General features: G+C 39.1%; 1 protein-coding gene across 4 annotated transcripts in view; it reads left to right on the forward strand.

Moving 5' to 3' along the window:
- INPP5A (inositol polyphosphate-5-phosphatase A) overlaps positions 1-18,540 on the forward strand; it is a 358,729-nt gene that overhangs the window by 204,268 nt on the left and 135,921 nt on the right. For all 4 annotated transcript variants that reach the window (XM_075843182.1, XM_075843181.1, XM_075843180.1 and 1 more), the window contains 2 exons: positions 3,153-3,216; positions 8,076-8,179. In XM_075843182.1, the coding sequence (XP_075699297.1) occupies positions 3,153-3,216; positions 8,076-8,179 (168 nt within the window). The remainder of the gene's footprint in view (positions 1-3,152; positions 3,217-8,075; positions 8,180-18,540) is intronic.

Genomic DNA, 18,540 nt, shown 5'->3' on the forward strand with positions numbered 1-18,540 from the left:
TCTAATCCCAATGACTACTTTAGAATTTATTTATTTTTTTACTTGTGTACTCTGTTTCCACTTTCCTCAACCAGTATGTGATCTTGTCCTTCCTCTTTGTATCCATTATATCCCATATAATATTGGCTAAACGTATTTTTTCCTCTTTAATATTAGCATCCCCTTCATATGTTTTGAATAAGTCTCCAAATTTATGTACCACCTATTAGTAAAATCCACATCATTCAGAAAATTAGGGTAAATACTCTATGGATCAAAAACGTCATTTCTTAGTCATCCCTTTTCCCTTCATAGCCAGTCAAGCTCCCTTTAATTGACTCCGCACATAAAACCTTTTGGCTTTTCACTTTCACCTCTTCTCCATTTGAGTCCTAACATTTCAACTTATTCTTTTTAGTGTGATCTGATAAGTTCACAATATCCTCAAATTCTGGCCCTAGTCTTTAGAGCATCTTAACTTCCAATCCACACTTTCCTCCAAAAGATGGAAATAGACCATACACACATATGATGGAATGCTCCACTTACTTTCTGTGAGAGGAAGCATTCTACCACTCACAAAACATCCCTCCTCCCTCCCTACTTGCCACACTATTCTCCGGTCTTCCACGCCTAGACTCCGTATTGATATAGCAAAAGAAAAATAATAAAACCTTGCAGAGACCGTATTGCTTAAGTAATGATAGGTCATTTCGGTACACTGGAATTGAAAAAGTGAACTGCAAAAATTGAAGGGGTTTTGCCATAATCATCATTTATGACCTATCCACAGGATAGGTCATAAATGTCTGATCGGTGGGGGTCCGACAGCCCTATAGAAAGTGAATGGAATAGTGGCCAAGTATGCTCAGTACCGCTCCATTCACATAGGGAACTTGGGGACACTCGTTGGTGTGATCGGTGGGGGTCCCAGCAGTCGGACCTTCACCTATCAAATATTTATCACCTATCCCGTGATAGGTGATAAATCATGATTATAGGAAGAGAACTGCCTAGATCACCATAAAGTATTCCCACCAATTAAATGTGTACTTTATGTTCTTGTGTATTAACTTGTTTGTCAAAAAGATGGGTAGGATCTCATGTAGGTGCTTTTGACGAATCAGCAAATGTTTAGTTTGTGGATGTGCAGCTTGTCATAAATTATGCAGGAGCCACTGAGCCGAGACCACGCTCTGCCAGCCGGGCATCTGTCACTTTTTCAGTGGTTTTTGTTTTTTTAAATTAAATCTTCAGCTTTGGTAAATATTGTACTTTCATGTCTGTGGGGTAATGTCTAGGTCTGTATCTTTGCTGCGTACAAATAAAAAGACAACTAATATGCATAGAAAAAATATATCCTGTAGCTATTAAAGAGATTTCATATTTTTGTTTATGTTCTGCTTTCCTTTTTAGTATTTTAAGAAATGTATCCTAGAAAAAATTGTTCTTGAAATTCAACATGTCCTTTATATGAGCCACAGTTTTAGAACTACTAAGAAAATATCAGAAATCCCTTAAATATACTGTACATTAATACAAGCTAGAAAATTCAGTTAGGCTGTCATGGGAATGTCAAAATATGCCCCTTTTTTTTTAGGTTTGTGTCTTACTATGGCATCTCATTTGTGGGGTTTTTCTTTGTTTTGTAAAAAGGAAATAATTAGAATCTTTGCTTAAAAGGTTTTAGGAATGTTTTTCAAGTACGCAATATTTGTATCAAATGTATTAAAGAAGTTACATTTTTTAGAAACCGATTGTGAAATACCATATTAGAGAATTCTGAGTTGAAGAGGCTGTCACCACATTATAAGTGTCCTATCTCCTACATAATGTGATCGGCGCAGTGCAGTGCTTTTTATTTTGAAAAACGATCATTTTTGAGCAAGTTATGAACAATTTTAGAATTATGCTAATTCATTTCTTAATGACCAACTGGGCGTGTTTTTACTTTTGACCAACTGGGCGTTGTACAGAGGAGTGTATGACGCTGACCAATCAGTGACCAACCAGCGTTATACACTTCTCATTGTTCCAGCCCAGCATGATCCACAGTGTGATGGTAAGGCTGGGTTCACACGAGCATGTTACGTCCGTAATGGACGGAACGTATTTCGGCCGCAAGTCCCGGACCGAACACGCTGCAGGGAGCCAGGCTCCTAGCATCATAGTTATGTACGATGCTAGGAGTCCCTGCCTCGCTGCAGGACAACTGTCCTGTACTGTAATCATGTTTTCAGTACGGGACAGTAGTTCCACGGAGAGGCAGGGACTCCTAGCGTTGTACATAACTATGATGCTAGGAGCCCGGCTCCATGCAGTGAGTTCTGTCTGGGACTTGCAGCCGAAATACGTTCCGGACGTAACATGCTCGTGTGAACCCAGCCTTACAGTGTGATTGTGCAGTGAAAGAAGCTGGGCTGGAACAATGAGAAGTGTATGAAACTGATTGGTCAGCGTCATACACTCCTCTGTACAACGCCCAGTTGGTCCAAAGTAAAAACACGCCCAGTTGGTCATTAAGAAACTAATTAGCATAAATCTAAAATTGTTCATAACTTGCTCAAAAATCGTTTTTCAAAATAAAAACCACTTATCTACATTACAGCGCCGATCAGATTATGTAGGAGATAGGGCACTTATAATCTGGTGACAGAGCCTCTTTAATAAAGAAGACTTCCCCTTTCATATCTATTGGCTAGAGCAGAGACTGGCTTCGAAGAGCAGCTCTCGCTCTTCGAAGACTTTGTATGTACGTGCATTAAGTTGCCCATACAACTAAGATGAAAACAGATTTTTGGCAGGGTCGATGTGTTCACCATCACACACACACACACTGGCAGTTGTCAGGGGAAAGAAGGATCTGGATTCCTGGATTTCAACATGCCTGATACTTTGTTCCCACGGGTTATGAAATAAGAGTCAGGAGTAATAACTGTCGGCCAAATTAACATATGGCCACTGATTTCAATGTGAGACGTGTAATGATTTATTTCTCACTTGGTGGCCCCGCAGTGGAATCAAACACTTGCTGCTGGGTTCCCTGACCGTGTACAGCTTATTGCTAAGAGGATCTTCTAACAAAAAAAGGGAATGTTCAATGCGGATGACCCCTTGTAAGGTTGTTTTGTTTGTTTTCTTAATTTTTGTTTTGCTTTTTTTTTTTTTTATAGGCACTTGGAAGCTTTTACTTTCTTCATGAGTCTTTGAAGAATGTATTTCAGTATGACTTCAAAGGTAAGCTGCAATGAAACTTACTGCATAATACTTATGAAGAATGCTATGTAATGTTAATGTATACAAGTTTATTTTTGCCTCAACGCATAAATGGCACTCTCTCCCCTCCCCGTGAGGTGGATGCGACTATAAGGGGTAAAAACCATTCCACAGCTCAATCTCCGGCTACAAATTGAGCATAACACACATACTAAACAGTCCACACACCCAGGAACACCAATGATGCCAGCACTCTATCAAATATGGGTGATACGCCCAGCACAACACACACACAGCGTACTCCTAGCTACCAACTGCACTGTAGCAGTCAACAGGTAACATAGATAAGCCACAACTGATAATTTACAGAGATCCTTTAGGGCAACAGGGCAAAACTATTAAAGTTTTAAACTTCAATATACAAAGGTACAGTGCTTAATAGTTACAAAAACGAAGAAATAAAAATACATAAATGTGCTAAAACCATTACAAATATAGATGGGAGAAAAAAAAAAGTAAAGTCCAATATATAGCGATTCCATGTGGTAAGGCCTTTGTCTGCTCCCAGAAACATGGGCAGAAAATGTGCACAAGTCCAATTCGATACAGTTCCCAACTTGTGTCCTTTGATGTGAATTGGGCCATTATTTTTATACCCTTAGGCATTGGTAGGTAGAAGGTGTGCTCCTCCTCCTCTCTGGGTTAGCCCACTGGGAGGGCACTTCATTATCTAGGCATTAGTATACCTAAGAGCCGCCTATATCTTTCCACCAAGCAGTTATAGAATGTAATTGAATGTTATTCCATCTCCATATGAAAGAAGCTACAGTGAAAAATATCTGTTCATAAATCATATTACATCCTGCCGATTTAAGATAGATTTTAACGTAAAAGCAGGAGCGAATACTTCTGAAATTATAGGTATGACTGTTATGTGATTATACGTCATGGTGAGCTTGATACTTACATACCAAGGTTCTGGTAAATTAACAGAAAAGACCATAAGAAAAAAAACGTAAAAACATTTTACTAAATATATTACCAGATATATTTAACAACCAGACTTCCCTATATAATTACAACAGCAAAAGGGTGTTAGGGATATTTGCATTGCTAAAACCCCAGAGAAATTGCACATTCAGATGTTAATTGTATTGGGTCTGGTTGTTTTTTTCATAACACAATTTGGGTGACTCTGAGTTGGTGCAGGAAATGGGTGTTTGTAAAGATGTTTATCACCTTGTCTTCCGTGACAAGTTCAATAATATTCAAGGAATTACATCCCAAACACTAGTTTCACTACAGGATCTAATTCTTGTAATATTTTACTCTTTATACTACTGATAGAGTCTCCATACCTGCCGCTCTCCACTCCCATGCTCCTTCATAGCCATTGGAAGCACCAGAATATTAATTGCATGTCAACTGCACGACGTGAGCTCTTTTATATGCCTGTACTATTGAGCTGCCCAGTAGATGTGTGTAAATCCTCTTTAAAGGGTAACTAAACTTTAAAAAAATCTTCTGACATGTCAGGAGATTTGATTGGTGGGGATGCAAGCACTGAGACCCCCACCGACCGCTACAATGAAGCGGCAGAGGTGCTCAGGTGAGCAATGTGCTGCTTCATTTCTGATCGGCTTGCCTCCAAAAGCTGAGCGGGCAGTAAACAGACTCGTAGACTTTCTATTGAGCCCGTACAACACTTGCTTGGATTTCCGAGAAAAGCCGATCAGTAACGAAGGGGCACAGCGCTCACCTGAGAGCTTCTGCTGCTTAGTTTTAGCGATCGGTCTGGTCTCTGTGCTCGGACCCCCACTGATAAAAACTTCTGACATGTCACTATGACTTGTCAAGTTTTTTAAAAGCTTATTTTCCTTTTAAATTAACAGTCTAGTTTTATAGGAAATGTGTTTTTGGGGATCACCAAGCCAAGCTGTTAACTTTTTATAAAAACAATCTTTTTGGGTGAACTGAATGAAGCTGGATATAAACACAACAATGTTCATTTAAAATAAATAGACAATGATTTAGTTCAGATTATTTTAGTTTTCCCATAAGTCAATAAAGATACTTCAGAATCTGAGCAATTTTAACCGTGCTTCATTGTGGAATCAAAAGCCAGTATATATGAGCCTCTGTCAATTATCATTGATAAAATGGCTGAAGGGCCTGTATCTAAAGCGAACGTTTTGATTTTTCTTTGATTTCACTGCAAGTCTGCAACATAGTAGGTATGCAGCAGATTTTCGAATCGGCAGATTTTTCCACTGCAGGTTTGAGCGAAGGTTGCAATTTGTGAATCTGATTTAGTAAACCCATTCACATAGGACTAGTCTTAATCACATTCTTTGGAAACCATCCACTATTTTTCCAAAATGACAGCATTATTTCAGTTAAGTATTTCAGAAATAACAAAAATAATTTTTTTGCCGAAATGCACACATATAGACTGTTCAGCTTTCAACAATGAAACTACTGGCAGGTAAAGTCAATAACCTTGATTACCACGTTATACACGTATACAGCAACGGAACAGTCTGTTTTTTAAGTTAAGAGTTGTAGGCAGGAAAAATTTATTAACTTAATGATCTGAGCGACTTCGACAACGGCCAAATTGTGATGCCTAAACACCTGGGTCAGTGCATCTCTAAAACGGCAGGTCTTGTTGGGAAATTCCCGGTACGCAGTGGTTGGTACCTACCAAAGGTGGTTCAAAAAAGAACAACCAGTTAACTGGTAACCTGGTCATGAGCCCCTAAGGATCATCCCACAGAAGAGCTTTTGTAGCACAACTTGCTGAAAAAGTTGATGCTGGCTGTAATAGAAAAGTGCTGTAACACACAGTGCATTGCTGTTTGCTGTGTTTGGAACTTTGTAGATGCAGATTGTTAGAATACCCATTCGGACTCCTGTCTGCCGCCAATATCGTCTACAATGGGCATCTGAGCATCAGAATTGGACCATGGAGCAATAGAAGATGGTGACCTGGTCTGATGAATCACATTTTCTTTTACATAGTGTACAGTCGGATGGGTATGTGTCACTTACTGGGGAGGAGATAGCACCAGGATGCATTATGGGTAGAATGCAAGCTGGTTGAGGTAAAATAAGTTTGATCAATGAAGGACACACCTCACAATTTACAGGATGAAAAGAATCTGCTGCTAACGTCTTGGTCCCAGATACCGCAGAACACCTTCAGAGGTCATGAGGAGTCCATGACTCAATAGGTCAAATGTAGTAATCAAAATGAAATGTCTATATAGAAAGTACGGAAGTGAATCTTTTAGGGGGAGTTCACACAAAGTTTTTCTTACGCGGAAAACGTGCCAAAAAACAGCCGAAAATGCCTCCCATTAATTTCAATGGGAGGTGGAGGCGTTTTTTTGCCGCGAGCGGAAAAACCGGCTCGCGGGAAAAAGAGACATGCCCTATCTTCGGGCGTTTACACCTCTGACCTCCCATTGACATCAATGAGAGGCAGAGAAAGCGTATTTCGCTGAGTTTTTTACCCGCGACGCTCAATGGCCGTGGGTGAAAAACACAGCGAAAATCGTCATGCAGGTAGAGCAAAATTTCCTCCTGCAAAAAAACTGTGTGAACATAGCCTTATATAGTTTTGTGTATTTTTTTTTGTTCTTTATTTGTTGAAAACAATTGTAGATTTTAGGTCAATAAAAACTCTACATTAATTATACCCGAAGAGTTTTTAAATCTTAAAATGAAATATAAAGGAATTAAAAATTATCGGAATTAAAATGCTAGATGATTAAACACATTGTATCGTTTATTATTTAGAATAGTTTTTACTGATACTACCCTGGTAAACCATTGTGTCTCAACTGATTTAATTACCTTGTAGTTCATCACCCCCCCCCCCCGCCTCTTCTAAAAGAATAGTGTTGCAGTATTCATCCGTTACTATTTCTTAAAGATAAAATAAATATATATGTATATAAAAATTGGTTATTTTCCAGATTAGTCACCTACATAATTTATTACTTGCTCATATCTTCAACAAATCCCATTGTAAATGGTCGGGCCAGACCACATTAATCGGCCCTTTACATCACATTAATTTGAAACGTCATGCAGTGGCAATAACTTTGAAATGAACTAATTGGCTCGATTTATACAGTTTCATTAATGTATTTTTTTTCTTGCCTTTTGGAAGCCAAATTACCTCTGTTCTTATAATTGAGGGTATAGGGTCTTACCACTAAGATATGAGTGGCATTTCTGTAGACATAGAATTTGAAAGTTTTACAATCGTCAATCACTTTTCTTATGCCATAAGCCTCCATCATCTATAATGCTGAACGAAATAAAATTAGATAACAGTATTAAAAAACCATTAACATTTTATTGTATTTCTGGGCAACAACGCTCCATGATTTTTCACTAGCACGACGCATGACTTTTAATGAGGAGAGTCTGACCACAGTCTCCCCTCTCCCACCTTTAAATAGTTTAATGGGCTCTAAGCATAAAAAGTTGATATCCTTAATCAAGGAGACAGTGAATAAGATTTATGTAGATAGGACATATTTAGCATGTGCCATAAAACAAATTGAAATGAGAATACATTTTCTATGATTAAACCTTTGTTCCTATCAATGTTTTTTCACTCGCAGGGCGTGAAAAACATTTTTGTTCCATAAGTATTTTTGATTTAGAAATTGTAATTTTTGACCGATCTTGTGAACGTCGTTTGCTTTTTCTTTTTTTAATTGGTTAATCATCCTGAGGTTAGAGCTTAAAAACAAGGTTGTTTTAGAACAGTATCATTTTACCATTGTGAAAGATTACAAACTCTATAAACTCTACAAAATGGCTATGTTGAATTTTTTGTTTTTTTTGTTTTTTTTTCTCCTTAGCCAAAAAATACAAAAAAGTCACAGGCAAAGAGATCTACTCGGACACATTAGAAAGTACTCCAATGCTGGAGAAAGAGAAATTCCCTCAAGAGTTTTTCCCAGAGGTATGGATTACATTGGTTATTATTTTTAATGTTTTTAACTATTTGCTGTAGATTTGTTTATCCATTTTGTGATAATTTATTCTAATCCTACAGTAAAGCGAATGATTTTCATGGAATAAAATGACTAATCAGTGTCATACACTTCTCTGTACAACACCCACTTGGTCTAAAGTAAAAACACGCCCAGTTGGGCATTAAGAAACTAATTAGCATAAATCTAAAATTGCTCATTAACTTGCTCCAAAAATGATTGTTTTTCAAAATAAAAACCACTGTTATCTACATTATAGCACCGACCAGATTATGTAGGAGATAGGGCATGTATAATCTAGTGACAGAGCCTCTTTAAAGGGGTTGTGCCAGAATTTTTGGGGCAAACAAGAAAATCAGACCTAGTACAGCGCATGACAATCTTTCTAAAAAAAAAAAAAAAAAGCTTAGGCAGCCCTGTATCTTACATGGATCCAGAGATCTCCCCAATTGCTCTGCAAGAGGCTCAGGCGGCATGTACTTTCTGCTGCAGTTCCTCCCCCTTCCCATCTTAGCTTGTATAGGCAGATCCTTCTGTTTTACTGCCTCTACCTCCTCTTTAAGAGCTTTACAGATGCCCCACATTACATGTCTTTCAAGTGAGAGCCCAGCCCCATATAAAGAAGAGGGAGAGCCTGCAACTTACACAGTGAGACAATGAGCAGGAGATGGGAGAGCTCCACGCTGTATGTAAGCAGTGCTGTGTGCAGGTGCTCCCCATCTAAGCAAACTTCTGGCTGTCCTGTGTGTTTCTTACTGTGACAGTCTCCGGTCACACTACAAGCTGTTGTTTCTGAATAAAAGCTTAGCAGAGAAGACATTTTCTATTGGCTGGTGGCAGTTGGAGAGTGGAACTGAGCACGTGCGTCCTCCCTCATTCAGCTCCGTAGCAGAATGTGCACATTACTTTACAAACTGAACACTAGAGGGCGACATTATAATGACATTAGGGGAATATCTTGTCTCTTGAGCATTTTTGTAACATAAGGTGAAGTACAAAACTAATTTTTAATGCTGAATTATATTGCAATAACATTTAATAGTGGGATGTTTTTTCCTCCCTTTTGCACGGGAAAAACAGTGTTACTCCTATCGACCTGCTGTACCAACTTAAGAACAGTCACTGTACTAAAGATAGCCCTGACAATTGTTAGACCTTGGGATAAATTATCATATTAAAATTGTTGCTTTACAACAGGAGATTTTCTGTTATCCACATCTGTCCATTCAGGTGATTTTCATGTTGGATATTTATAATGGTGGCAATAGAACATAAGGGTTATCATCTGTAGAACTAATATGACTGCAGATCTGCACCTAAATACACCTGGAGCAATGTAATGGTACAGTGGTTCCCACAATACAAACATTGTATGTATATTTTTATTTATCATGTATTCTCCTATCCTGACGAGCAACCCAGCAGCAAAAACTGTTGGAACTGGTGAGGGGAAACTTTGTCTCTGATTTGTTTTAAAAGGGTTGTCCCAACAGGACAACCTCTAATTATGTGTCCACTGTGGTATTACATAAGGGCTGAATAAAAAAAGTCGCTATCTGGACTAGAAAATCGGACCTTGAAACCATGTTTTGCTTCCTGCCCTATATACAGGTTGAGTAATTCCGCTGTGCTCCTTCTAAGGCTGTGTTCACATCAGCGAGGGTTTCCGTCTGAGGTTTCCATCAGGTTAACCCCTCAACAGAAGGGCAAACTGAAACCTTAGCTTCCGTTTCCCTCACCATTGAACTCAATGGTGACTGAAACCTAGCTAATGGTTTCTGTTTGTCACCATTGACAGGGTTCCGTTGTTTTGACGGAATCAATAGCGCAGTCGACTGCGCTTCCTGAGGAAAAATGCCTCCGCCTCCCATTGAAATCAATGGGAGGTGATTTCGGGTGTTTTTTGGTGCAGTTTCCAATGCGGTTTCCGCATCAAAAACCGCGGCAAAATACTCGGTGTGAACTAGCCCTTAGGTTGTATTAACACGGACCTATAGTGTTCCTTGGTGGTTTTGCAATTTAGTTTTTTTGCCCACAAAGGATTTTATGGGTGAAATACATATTTTTTTTAAAAAGTCACATTGCAAAACTGCAGCGATTTTGCTTTTATAACATGGCGGTTTTGTAAATTTTTTTTTTACCGCATGGCACACTACCAGTCCGTGTGGATACACCTTTACATTCTGGTATAATAGAAGTCCACATTATACATAACCTTCTAGGACACCTGCACTCTAATATAATTCCCACAGGGGTGATATATTTGCCTATTTCATTGTGCGGTCTGTTTTTCGCACAATATCCCAATCACTTTCCTACTTGATTTACTGCCACTCTTAATTTGGGCAAACATACATGACGATTGAGAGGTAATGTGTGCCATTGTCCTTTATGACAACATTTAGTCTCAGGCAATATGATAATAGGCCCTGTCAGTTACCAAGCAATCGCTGCACAGCACAGATTATATTCCTCCTGATACCATAAACCGCTTGTGATTTGTAGCAAAGAAAAAAATGCAAAACCTTCCTTCCTTGCCATGAAGTGATCTCTCTTCCCACTTTATAGCTGCCGTTTAGGGATTATCTAACAGTAATTACAGTGATTGGGATATAATGTTGTTCAAAATAATTACAAGCGGCAGCATTGAAAATGAACAAAACTTTCCCTTTTAATTTATGAGGACTCTTGGCAAGATATGAGTCAGGAAATAGTCCTTTGGGAGCAGCACTTGAGATAATGTTAGATCGTTTAAAAAAACAAAAAAAAAGCAGTTGTGTAGTCAGGGTTTAGCCGTATAGAAATATATATGTTTTCTTTAGCCATAGTGAGAAATGGCTGGTTGTCATAGATCACAGATACTGCTCCAGGCTCTTATGAAAGATGAATTAATTTCACTAATGCTCTAATGCAAACCTTTCATAGAGAAGGCAGTGTGGTGATAACCTCCTCGCTGCCTCTCCTTTCTGGAGCATGATTTATGCCGTCTTTTAGCAGATGAAACTGCCTCTGTTCACAATCAGTCTGCTGCCTGAAGGAATCGTATTATTAAATCCCTGCGAGACTCCTTGTTGTAAGGTGGAAGATATAAAAGTGTACTTACCTTGAGTAGTGAATTTTGTATATTGGGCACATGTTTAATCCATACCCTGGTCCCAAGTGCCGCTTTTCGTGGATCAGTAGGGGATAAGCAATTATGTCAGATGGTATTATGACCTGGAAAATATCCGCCACATTGGGTTTGTACTGTCAGGTGATAGAAATTTGAGTTCCTCATGAATGTCCGTAAGATCATACTTGTTGCAGCATAAAAAAAGCAGGAAATACTTAATCGCATATTTGATATAGATAGCTATATGATAGATATATAATACATCGTTTTATTCCGTTTTGAATGCTACCGCTGTTATGGCATATCCAGTGTATAGCAGGTCATCCATAAATTGGTGTGGTAAAATGTTATTTAAGGGATTGTCCAGGATTAGAATGAAGGATCTGACTTTTTTTTTTTCCCCCAGAAAATGTGCCACTCTAATCCATAGGATATGTTTCGTGTTGACCTAAATTTAAATGTGATGCAATGCCAGACACAACCTATAGACCAGAGTGGTACGGTTTCGGGAATAAAAGAAAAAAACCCTTTCTGTTTAGGAAAACCTTTTTAATTAAATCACTCCAATAAGCTGTAGGTTAAAAGGAACCTGTCAAGTCATTCATGCTTTTCTTGATGTATAGATTGAGGTAAAGTTTTGTGGAAAAAGTTTCAGGGTAGCCCATTTATTGCCTTAATTACCTGCTTACTGTGCGCTAAAAGAGTCCAGTGGGCAGTCTGAACCTTTAATTGACCGCCTTCCCTGCATTAATGTGCATACAGAAATAGCTGACAATCACTGAGTAGGACCGCCCACTGAACTCTTTATCCCACAGCGAGCAGAGATTGAACTAAAATAGATTAGAGGTTATTCTGAAACTTTTCCAACAAAACGATATCAATCTGTTCAGCTCCTCCTGCTTTGTAACATGCTGCCCGCAGATGGAACAGCATGTTTGTTGTGACAGGCTCCCTTTAAATGTAGCTTTTCTGGGCATTGCCCGGAGTATGCGCTACCAAGCTTAGAGATTGGTAAAAGTCAGCACTTCTTCATATTATTGCCCCTTCCCATTGATATAGTGCGTGAACATCGAATAGGAAGTCAATCGGTAAAGGTAAGGTGTAAATTAACAAATTTCTACAAGTACGTGGACGACCTCCTTCCCAAGTAGACTTTCCACATATTTCTCAACATAGTTACAGACCAAAGGAGGCAGGAAAAAATGCCTAAACATTTGCCATGTAAAGCAGGCATTTAGCCCAGGGTCACTATATACAGGTAAATACCATGTAAGTGTAAACCGTATGGTAGCTCAGTGATAAACAGTGACATCTTAAAGCACTGGCGCCATGGTTTAAAATCCAGCCAGACCAATGTCTGCCTGCAATTCTCATGTAAGAACTTATGCAAGTAGCTATATTACAGCTTTGTGCAATCTGCGAGACTTCCTACTTATTAGAAGGGTCCCTTGGCATTAAGCAGATCACAAAGTTTCAGCTGTAATCTATAGGTAACCTTGGCAGTAAGTGTTTAATTTCCCTGCAGCACCACTACAGGGAAAATTAAGCATTACAAAGTGCCCCTTCAAATTGATGGGTTGTCTGTGTAATACAGGACAGGACAGATCCTCCAGAGTGAGAGATGCTCTTTGTAACCACTCTACACTCTAGCAAGAGATGAGGTTCCTGAACTGAGGACCCCCTTCCCCTATAAACTCAGAATTCCCTAATAGGATATATGAAAATAGTTTTTTCTAAACTGGACAACCCCTTTCCAACATTTTCATGTAACTGTAGGTCATAGTAGGTAAGTGGGTATGGAGCAGGCTCACAGACTGAGCCTCCTCCAAACCCAGTGGGTGTCGGCTGTATGTCAATAGCGACTAGAGTAGGGAGTAAGATCACAATACATTGTAATATGTAAAAAACAAAAAAAGCATTTTCCCCCTAAATTAATGTGAAATATAAGCATAATTGGTATCTAAAAGTCAGAACTATTACAAAATTACATTATTATTATTATATGGACAGTGACGTCGGCAGCAGTACTGGAGTGCCCTAGCAGAGCATCAGCTGATGCTCTACCCGGGAACTCCAGCGATCGGAAACCCCTGAAGTCACTGACCATATATGGACAGTGACGTCTCGAGCAGTGCTGGAGTCCGCGGGCAGAACATCAGCTGGTGCTCTGCTCGGGAACCCCAGTGATAGGAAACCCCTGAAGTCACTAACCAAATGTCAGGAGCAGTACTTGAGTCCCGAGAAGCGCTAGCTGATTCCCTGCTCCGGGACTCCAGCGATAGCCAATGTGACAGCCCCTTGCGGTCATGCGTTTGATAACACGCCGACACGAACAACACCGGAAGCAAGCCCTCATTCACGTTGGGCCGTGTCGGCGCGTCATCAATATTAGAAAAGCTACAGGACTTCCGGGAACATTACACAGGGTTTAAGCTGCACGATTTAGTACCAAATTTGAAATTAAAGTACATTAGTAAGTGACTTCTTTTTACATAAAAATATTAATGCAATGCAATTTTTGGTCCCTGGATAACCACTTTAACTACATTGTATGCATCAATACATAGTGCTGTTAAAAAATACAACTTGTCCCTCAACAAAATAAGCCCTCATACGACTATGCTGTCTTAAAAATAAAAAAAAGATATGGCTTTTGGTAGGCAGAGAGGAAAAAACTAAAAGAATAAAATTAAAATGGCTGAGACGGCAAGGGGTTAAATAACTATTCCTCAGTAGGGCAGCCACAACAGTAGAGATCAGGCCTCATGCCAATATAATCGTCCTAGTTGCCAGAAACTAATGCAAAAAAGAATATCATGAACTCTTTCCTGGAGGTTAAATGTAAAAAAATACTTTTGTCCAAAAGGCAAACGTATCTTTTTGACTAGTTTAACTATACATTTTTCACATAACACTTTTTCATATAGCCTTTAGGAACGCTTGGGATCCCTCTCTATTAATCAGAGCAGCGATCCACTAACAAAGGACGGCTCTGGCATGGTTGTAATGCTACATTTCTGACTGTTTTTTTGAAGCCAGATCGCTGTCTGGCTTTTAATGAAAAAGTGGTTGTCTAGATGAAACAGCCCATTTTAAATCTTATGTTCGAATGGTCAGAAACCTAATTAACCACATCTAGAAAAGTCAAATGTTTAGAGCTTAGGACAACATTCACATACAGTGTATCCATACCGCAGCTTGGCAAGGAAAATGTTACCAATTTTTTGTTTGCATCTATTTTAGATGGCAACTGGCAGCTATTTTCATCTTTCTATATTCTGCAGTTTTGAAAAAATCTCCTGTAGACCATTACTGCCCTCGGAAAATCAATACATAAAAGTACTTTACCTTTTTTTTTTTTTTTTTTTCCACTGTAAGCAATCTAGAAGTTAGAAAGCGAGGACATTTTTTTCTGTGGTCTCAGAATGATTTTGACTTTGGCAGCCCTGCAATGGTGCTTGATGTTTAAGTTAATGTTGGCCATTGCACTGGTCAAAATCATTCTGCCTCTTGCCTCTGAAGAACATTTTACAGGTGCTAAATGATCACAACTCTGTTCCTGGGTGTCCCATTTCATCCAGCAATTGTAAAGAGAAAATGCCTTTTATTTGAAGGCAGATCTGTAATCCAGATATTTGAACTGACATTGGGGAACTAGACTAGTATTTATAGTTGAGATTCATCAGCGAACAAGCTTCAACATTGCATCTAATCACACTTTCTGGAAGCAATGTATTTCTTACACAGCTGTGTTTAAACGCAGCAAATGAAATACAACATTGCGACCTGTGGATACTAAAAGGGTGTAGGGGAAATGACCACTGCCAAAGTGAGTACAATTTGGCTTTTTATCTGAAGGGATAACACTTTACCATGGCGTCCTCTTTCCCTAAATCTTTTCTGTTTCATATATCAATCCAAAAGTCAAAATGTGCAGAATAGATTCAAACTGGACTCCTGTTCTAGGGTCAAAAGAAGGCCCTTCTCTGGCGCAAGTTTTACTAACCGAATGGGACATTCGGATGACTTAAGAGTTTTTTGTTTTTTTTATTAGTCTGGTATCAAAAAGGACTGTTTGAGACGAGATTAATAATTAAAAAACCTCTGTCATCCGAATGTCCCGCTTTGTTCATAAAACATGCGCCACAGAAGGGCCTCCTTTTGACCCTAGACCAGGAGTCCAGTTTGGATGTATTCTGCATATTTTATCTTTTAGATTGATATATGAAACAGAAAAGATTTAGGGAAAGACGATGCCATGGTAAAGTGTTATCCCTTCAGAAAAAAAAAACTCCAGCATTGTCAGTTTTCTGTAAAGTGGAATCTGGCATTGGCCGCATCCTCCTCACACCTTACTTGCTTAAATATAGATATCAGCAGGACTGACGGCTTCGGTGAAGGTTATGATTTTCGATGTGATCGCGAATAGGTGTATCCTGCGTGTCGGAGACAAGCAGGACCCACTCTCACTGAAGTAGTCAATCCCACTGACCTGACGGATTCAGGATTTAGCGCACGATACAGCTTCTATGTATCCAGGACACACAGAAGCTGTATCTCCCAAAAAGTAATTTTTTAAAAATAAAATAAAACCGATTCAAAAGTTGCATTAAACAACATATTACATTATTTTATTAAAGAAAAAAAAATGTCTTCAAGGGTTTACGTCGTTTTTTACATGATGGGAGACCCCTAGGACAGTGGGCAGAACATAAAATATGACATTGTCCTGTTTCCCACCGTTGTCCATGGGCTTTGTCTAGTAATGCAGCCCATCCCCATTCAAGTGAAAGGGAATGAGCTGCAATGCCAGATACAGCCCAAGGGTGACGCTGTTGCTGGAAAAAGAGCACCCCCTTTTTTTTCTAACTCCCAACAACCCCTTTAACATTTTAATGAAAAATGTACAGTTAGGAGTACAGGGTTTCAAACTCTTCATTGGTCATCCGTTGATGAGAACTGTCCCAACAAAGGAGTATTAGGGCTCATGCATACAGCCGTATTTGACATCTGTGTTGCATAGATCTGGAATGTAGGGCGTGTATAGTGACTCCATCGTTTTTATAGAACCTCAAAGTCTGTGGAAAAATAAAATGGTGGCATGCGGGCACTTTATTATAGAGAATACACCTCAGACACCACAAGGAGAACCTCTGTGGTTTTTCAAAAAATTTCCTCCATTTGCTATGACTTTTCCTTGGGTTCCAAGATAAAATTCGATTTTGCGTTAACTGGGCTTCCAGCACATTAATTGGCAACTTACTATTTGCCTTCGAGTCATTTTTACTTTCCAGCGATCATCATGATACTAGCATTCAGAAGCGTTTTTTCTTGTCCCATTGTGCACGTAATATTCCATTGTAAATTATTCTGCTTTACGTTTAGTTAAGGATGGTCCTCTTTTCTATCTAGGATACTGTAGTACACATATTACACCTTCTGCCATTCTATATTTATAAGTGTTGGCCAATATTCTCGATCAGCCTGTATGAATCAGTCATTTGACAAACAAAAATTGGAATAACATTGAAAGGTGTCTCCAAATTGCCAGCTATTTATTCTTTAAATCAATATGAAATGACTTTTAAATCGGCTGATATTTTGTTTTAGATAAGAATATTGAGTCCTGGCCGTTTGGTGGCAAGGTTCACATATCTCGCTTTCATGGATGCTGATAAGACTTTCTTTTTTTTTTTTTTTCTTGCAGTAAAATGTGTTTGTAAAGTGTTGGAAGATTTTTTTTTTTTTTTTTGTGCTTCGAGGCGTTGACCACAGTACAAATGTGAAAAAGGTTATTAATCATAGTGTCTGACTACATCCGAAGTCCATTCATGGAGAACAACAGTAAATATAAGAACTGCGTAACTGATCTGTAATTTCAGAAAATGGATAACTGCAATTGAAACAAATATTGAGAATATAATTATATTACAGTGTACATTTGTGTATTTGCAACTAAAACTGTCCAGTTAAACTCAAAATAAAGGAGCAAACCTTCATAAAAGGAGAAGTGCTAAGAAGCCAAAATCACATGAATAAAATATGTATGTTACAAAGATTTATTTAAAAATTAAAAAGGATTGACACATCGCATGCTATCAAGAAATACACTTTAACCTCTTGATGCATTATCACGTACATGTAAGCGTAACAGGGAAGTATGAAGCGCGCACACGGGCTGAACACACTCCTTACTCAGCAGGTTCCGCTGTGTATTAGGGTATGTTCACACGGCCCATTTTCAGACGTTTTTCGGGCCGTAAACAGCTGAAAAACGGCAGAAAAATCGGAAGCAGAAAGGGAAGGGAAAAAGGGCGTTCTGTTCCGATGGGCTGTTTTTTTATGCAGCCATTTTGAAAAACGGGCGCGTAAAAAAACGGTTGCGAAAAAGAAGTGCAGGTCACTTCTTGGGACGTTTTTGTAGCTGTTTTTCATTGACTCTATAGAAAATGGCTCTAAAAACGGCCGTAAAAAACGCTGCGAAAATCGCGAGTGGCTTAAAAAACTTCTTAAAATCAGGAGCTGTTTTCCCTTGAAAACCGCTCCGTATTTTTAGACGTTTTTTAGTTTGCGTGTGAACATACCCTTACAGCTCACACCCGGGACTAACGGGAAGGAATAGCGATCGCGCTGTTCCTGGCCATTTAACCCCTCAAATGTTGCGCTCATTGGCACCCCCCACAATGCGATCATTGGTTGTCATGGCAGAACAGGGGCCTAATGAAGGCCTCTAGGACTGCCTTTTGTATGCCGCTGTTAAAGAGACTCTGTCACCACATTATAAGTGGCCTATCTCCTACATAAGTAGATGGGCGCTGTAATGTAGGTGACAGCAGTGTTTTTTATTTAGAAAAATTATCTATTTTTACCACTTTATGAGCGATTTTTAGCTTTATGCTAATTCGTTTCTTAATGCCCAAGTGGGCGTGTTTTTACTTTAGACCAAGTGGGCGTTGTACAGAGGAGTGTATGACGCTGACCAATCGGCGTCCTACACTTCTCTCCATTCATTTACACAGCACTAGCGATATAGCTATATCGCTATGTGCAGCCACATATACAAAGACTAACGTTACTGCAGTGTCCTGACAATGAATATACATTACCTCCAGCCAGGACGGGATGTGTATTCAGAATCCTGACACTTCTGAATCTTTTCTGTGAGATTTCCAGCAAGGCATATTTGAAATGACAGGTTACATCGTAATCTCGCGAGAT

Source organism: Rhinoderma darwinii, chromosome 11 (genome assembly GCF_050947455.1).
Source record: "Rhinoderma darwinii isolate aRhiDar2 chromosome 11, aRhiDar2.hap1, whole genome shotgun sequence".
Taxonomy (NCBI): Eukaryota; Metazoa; Chordata; class Amphibia; order Anura; family Rhinodermatidae; genus Rhinoderma; species Rhinoderma darwinii.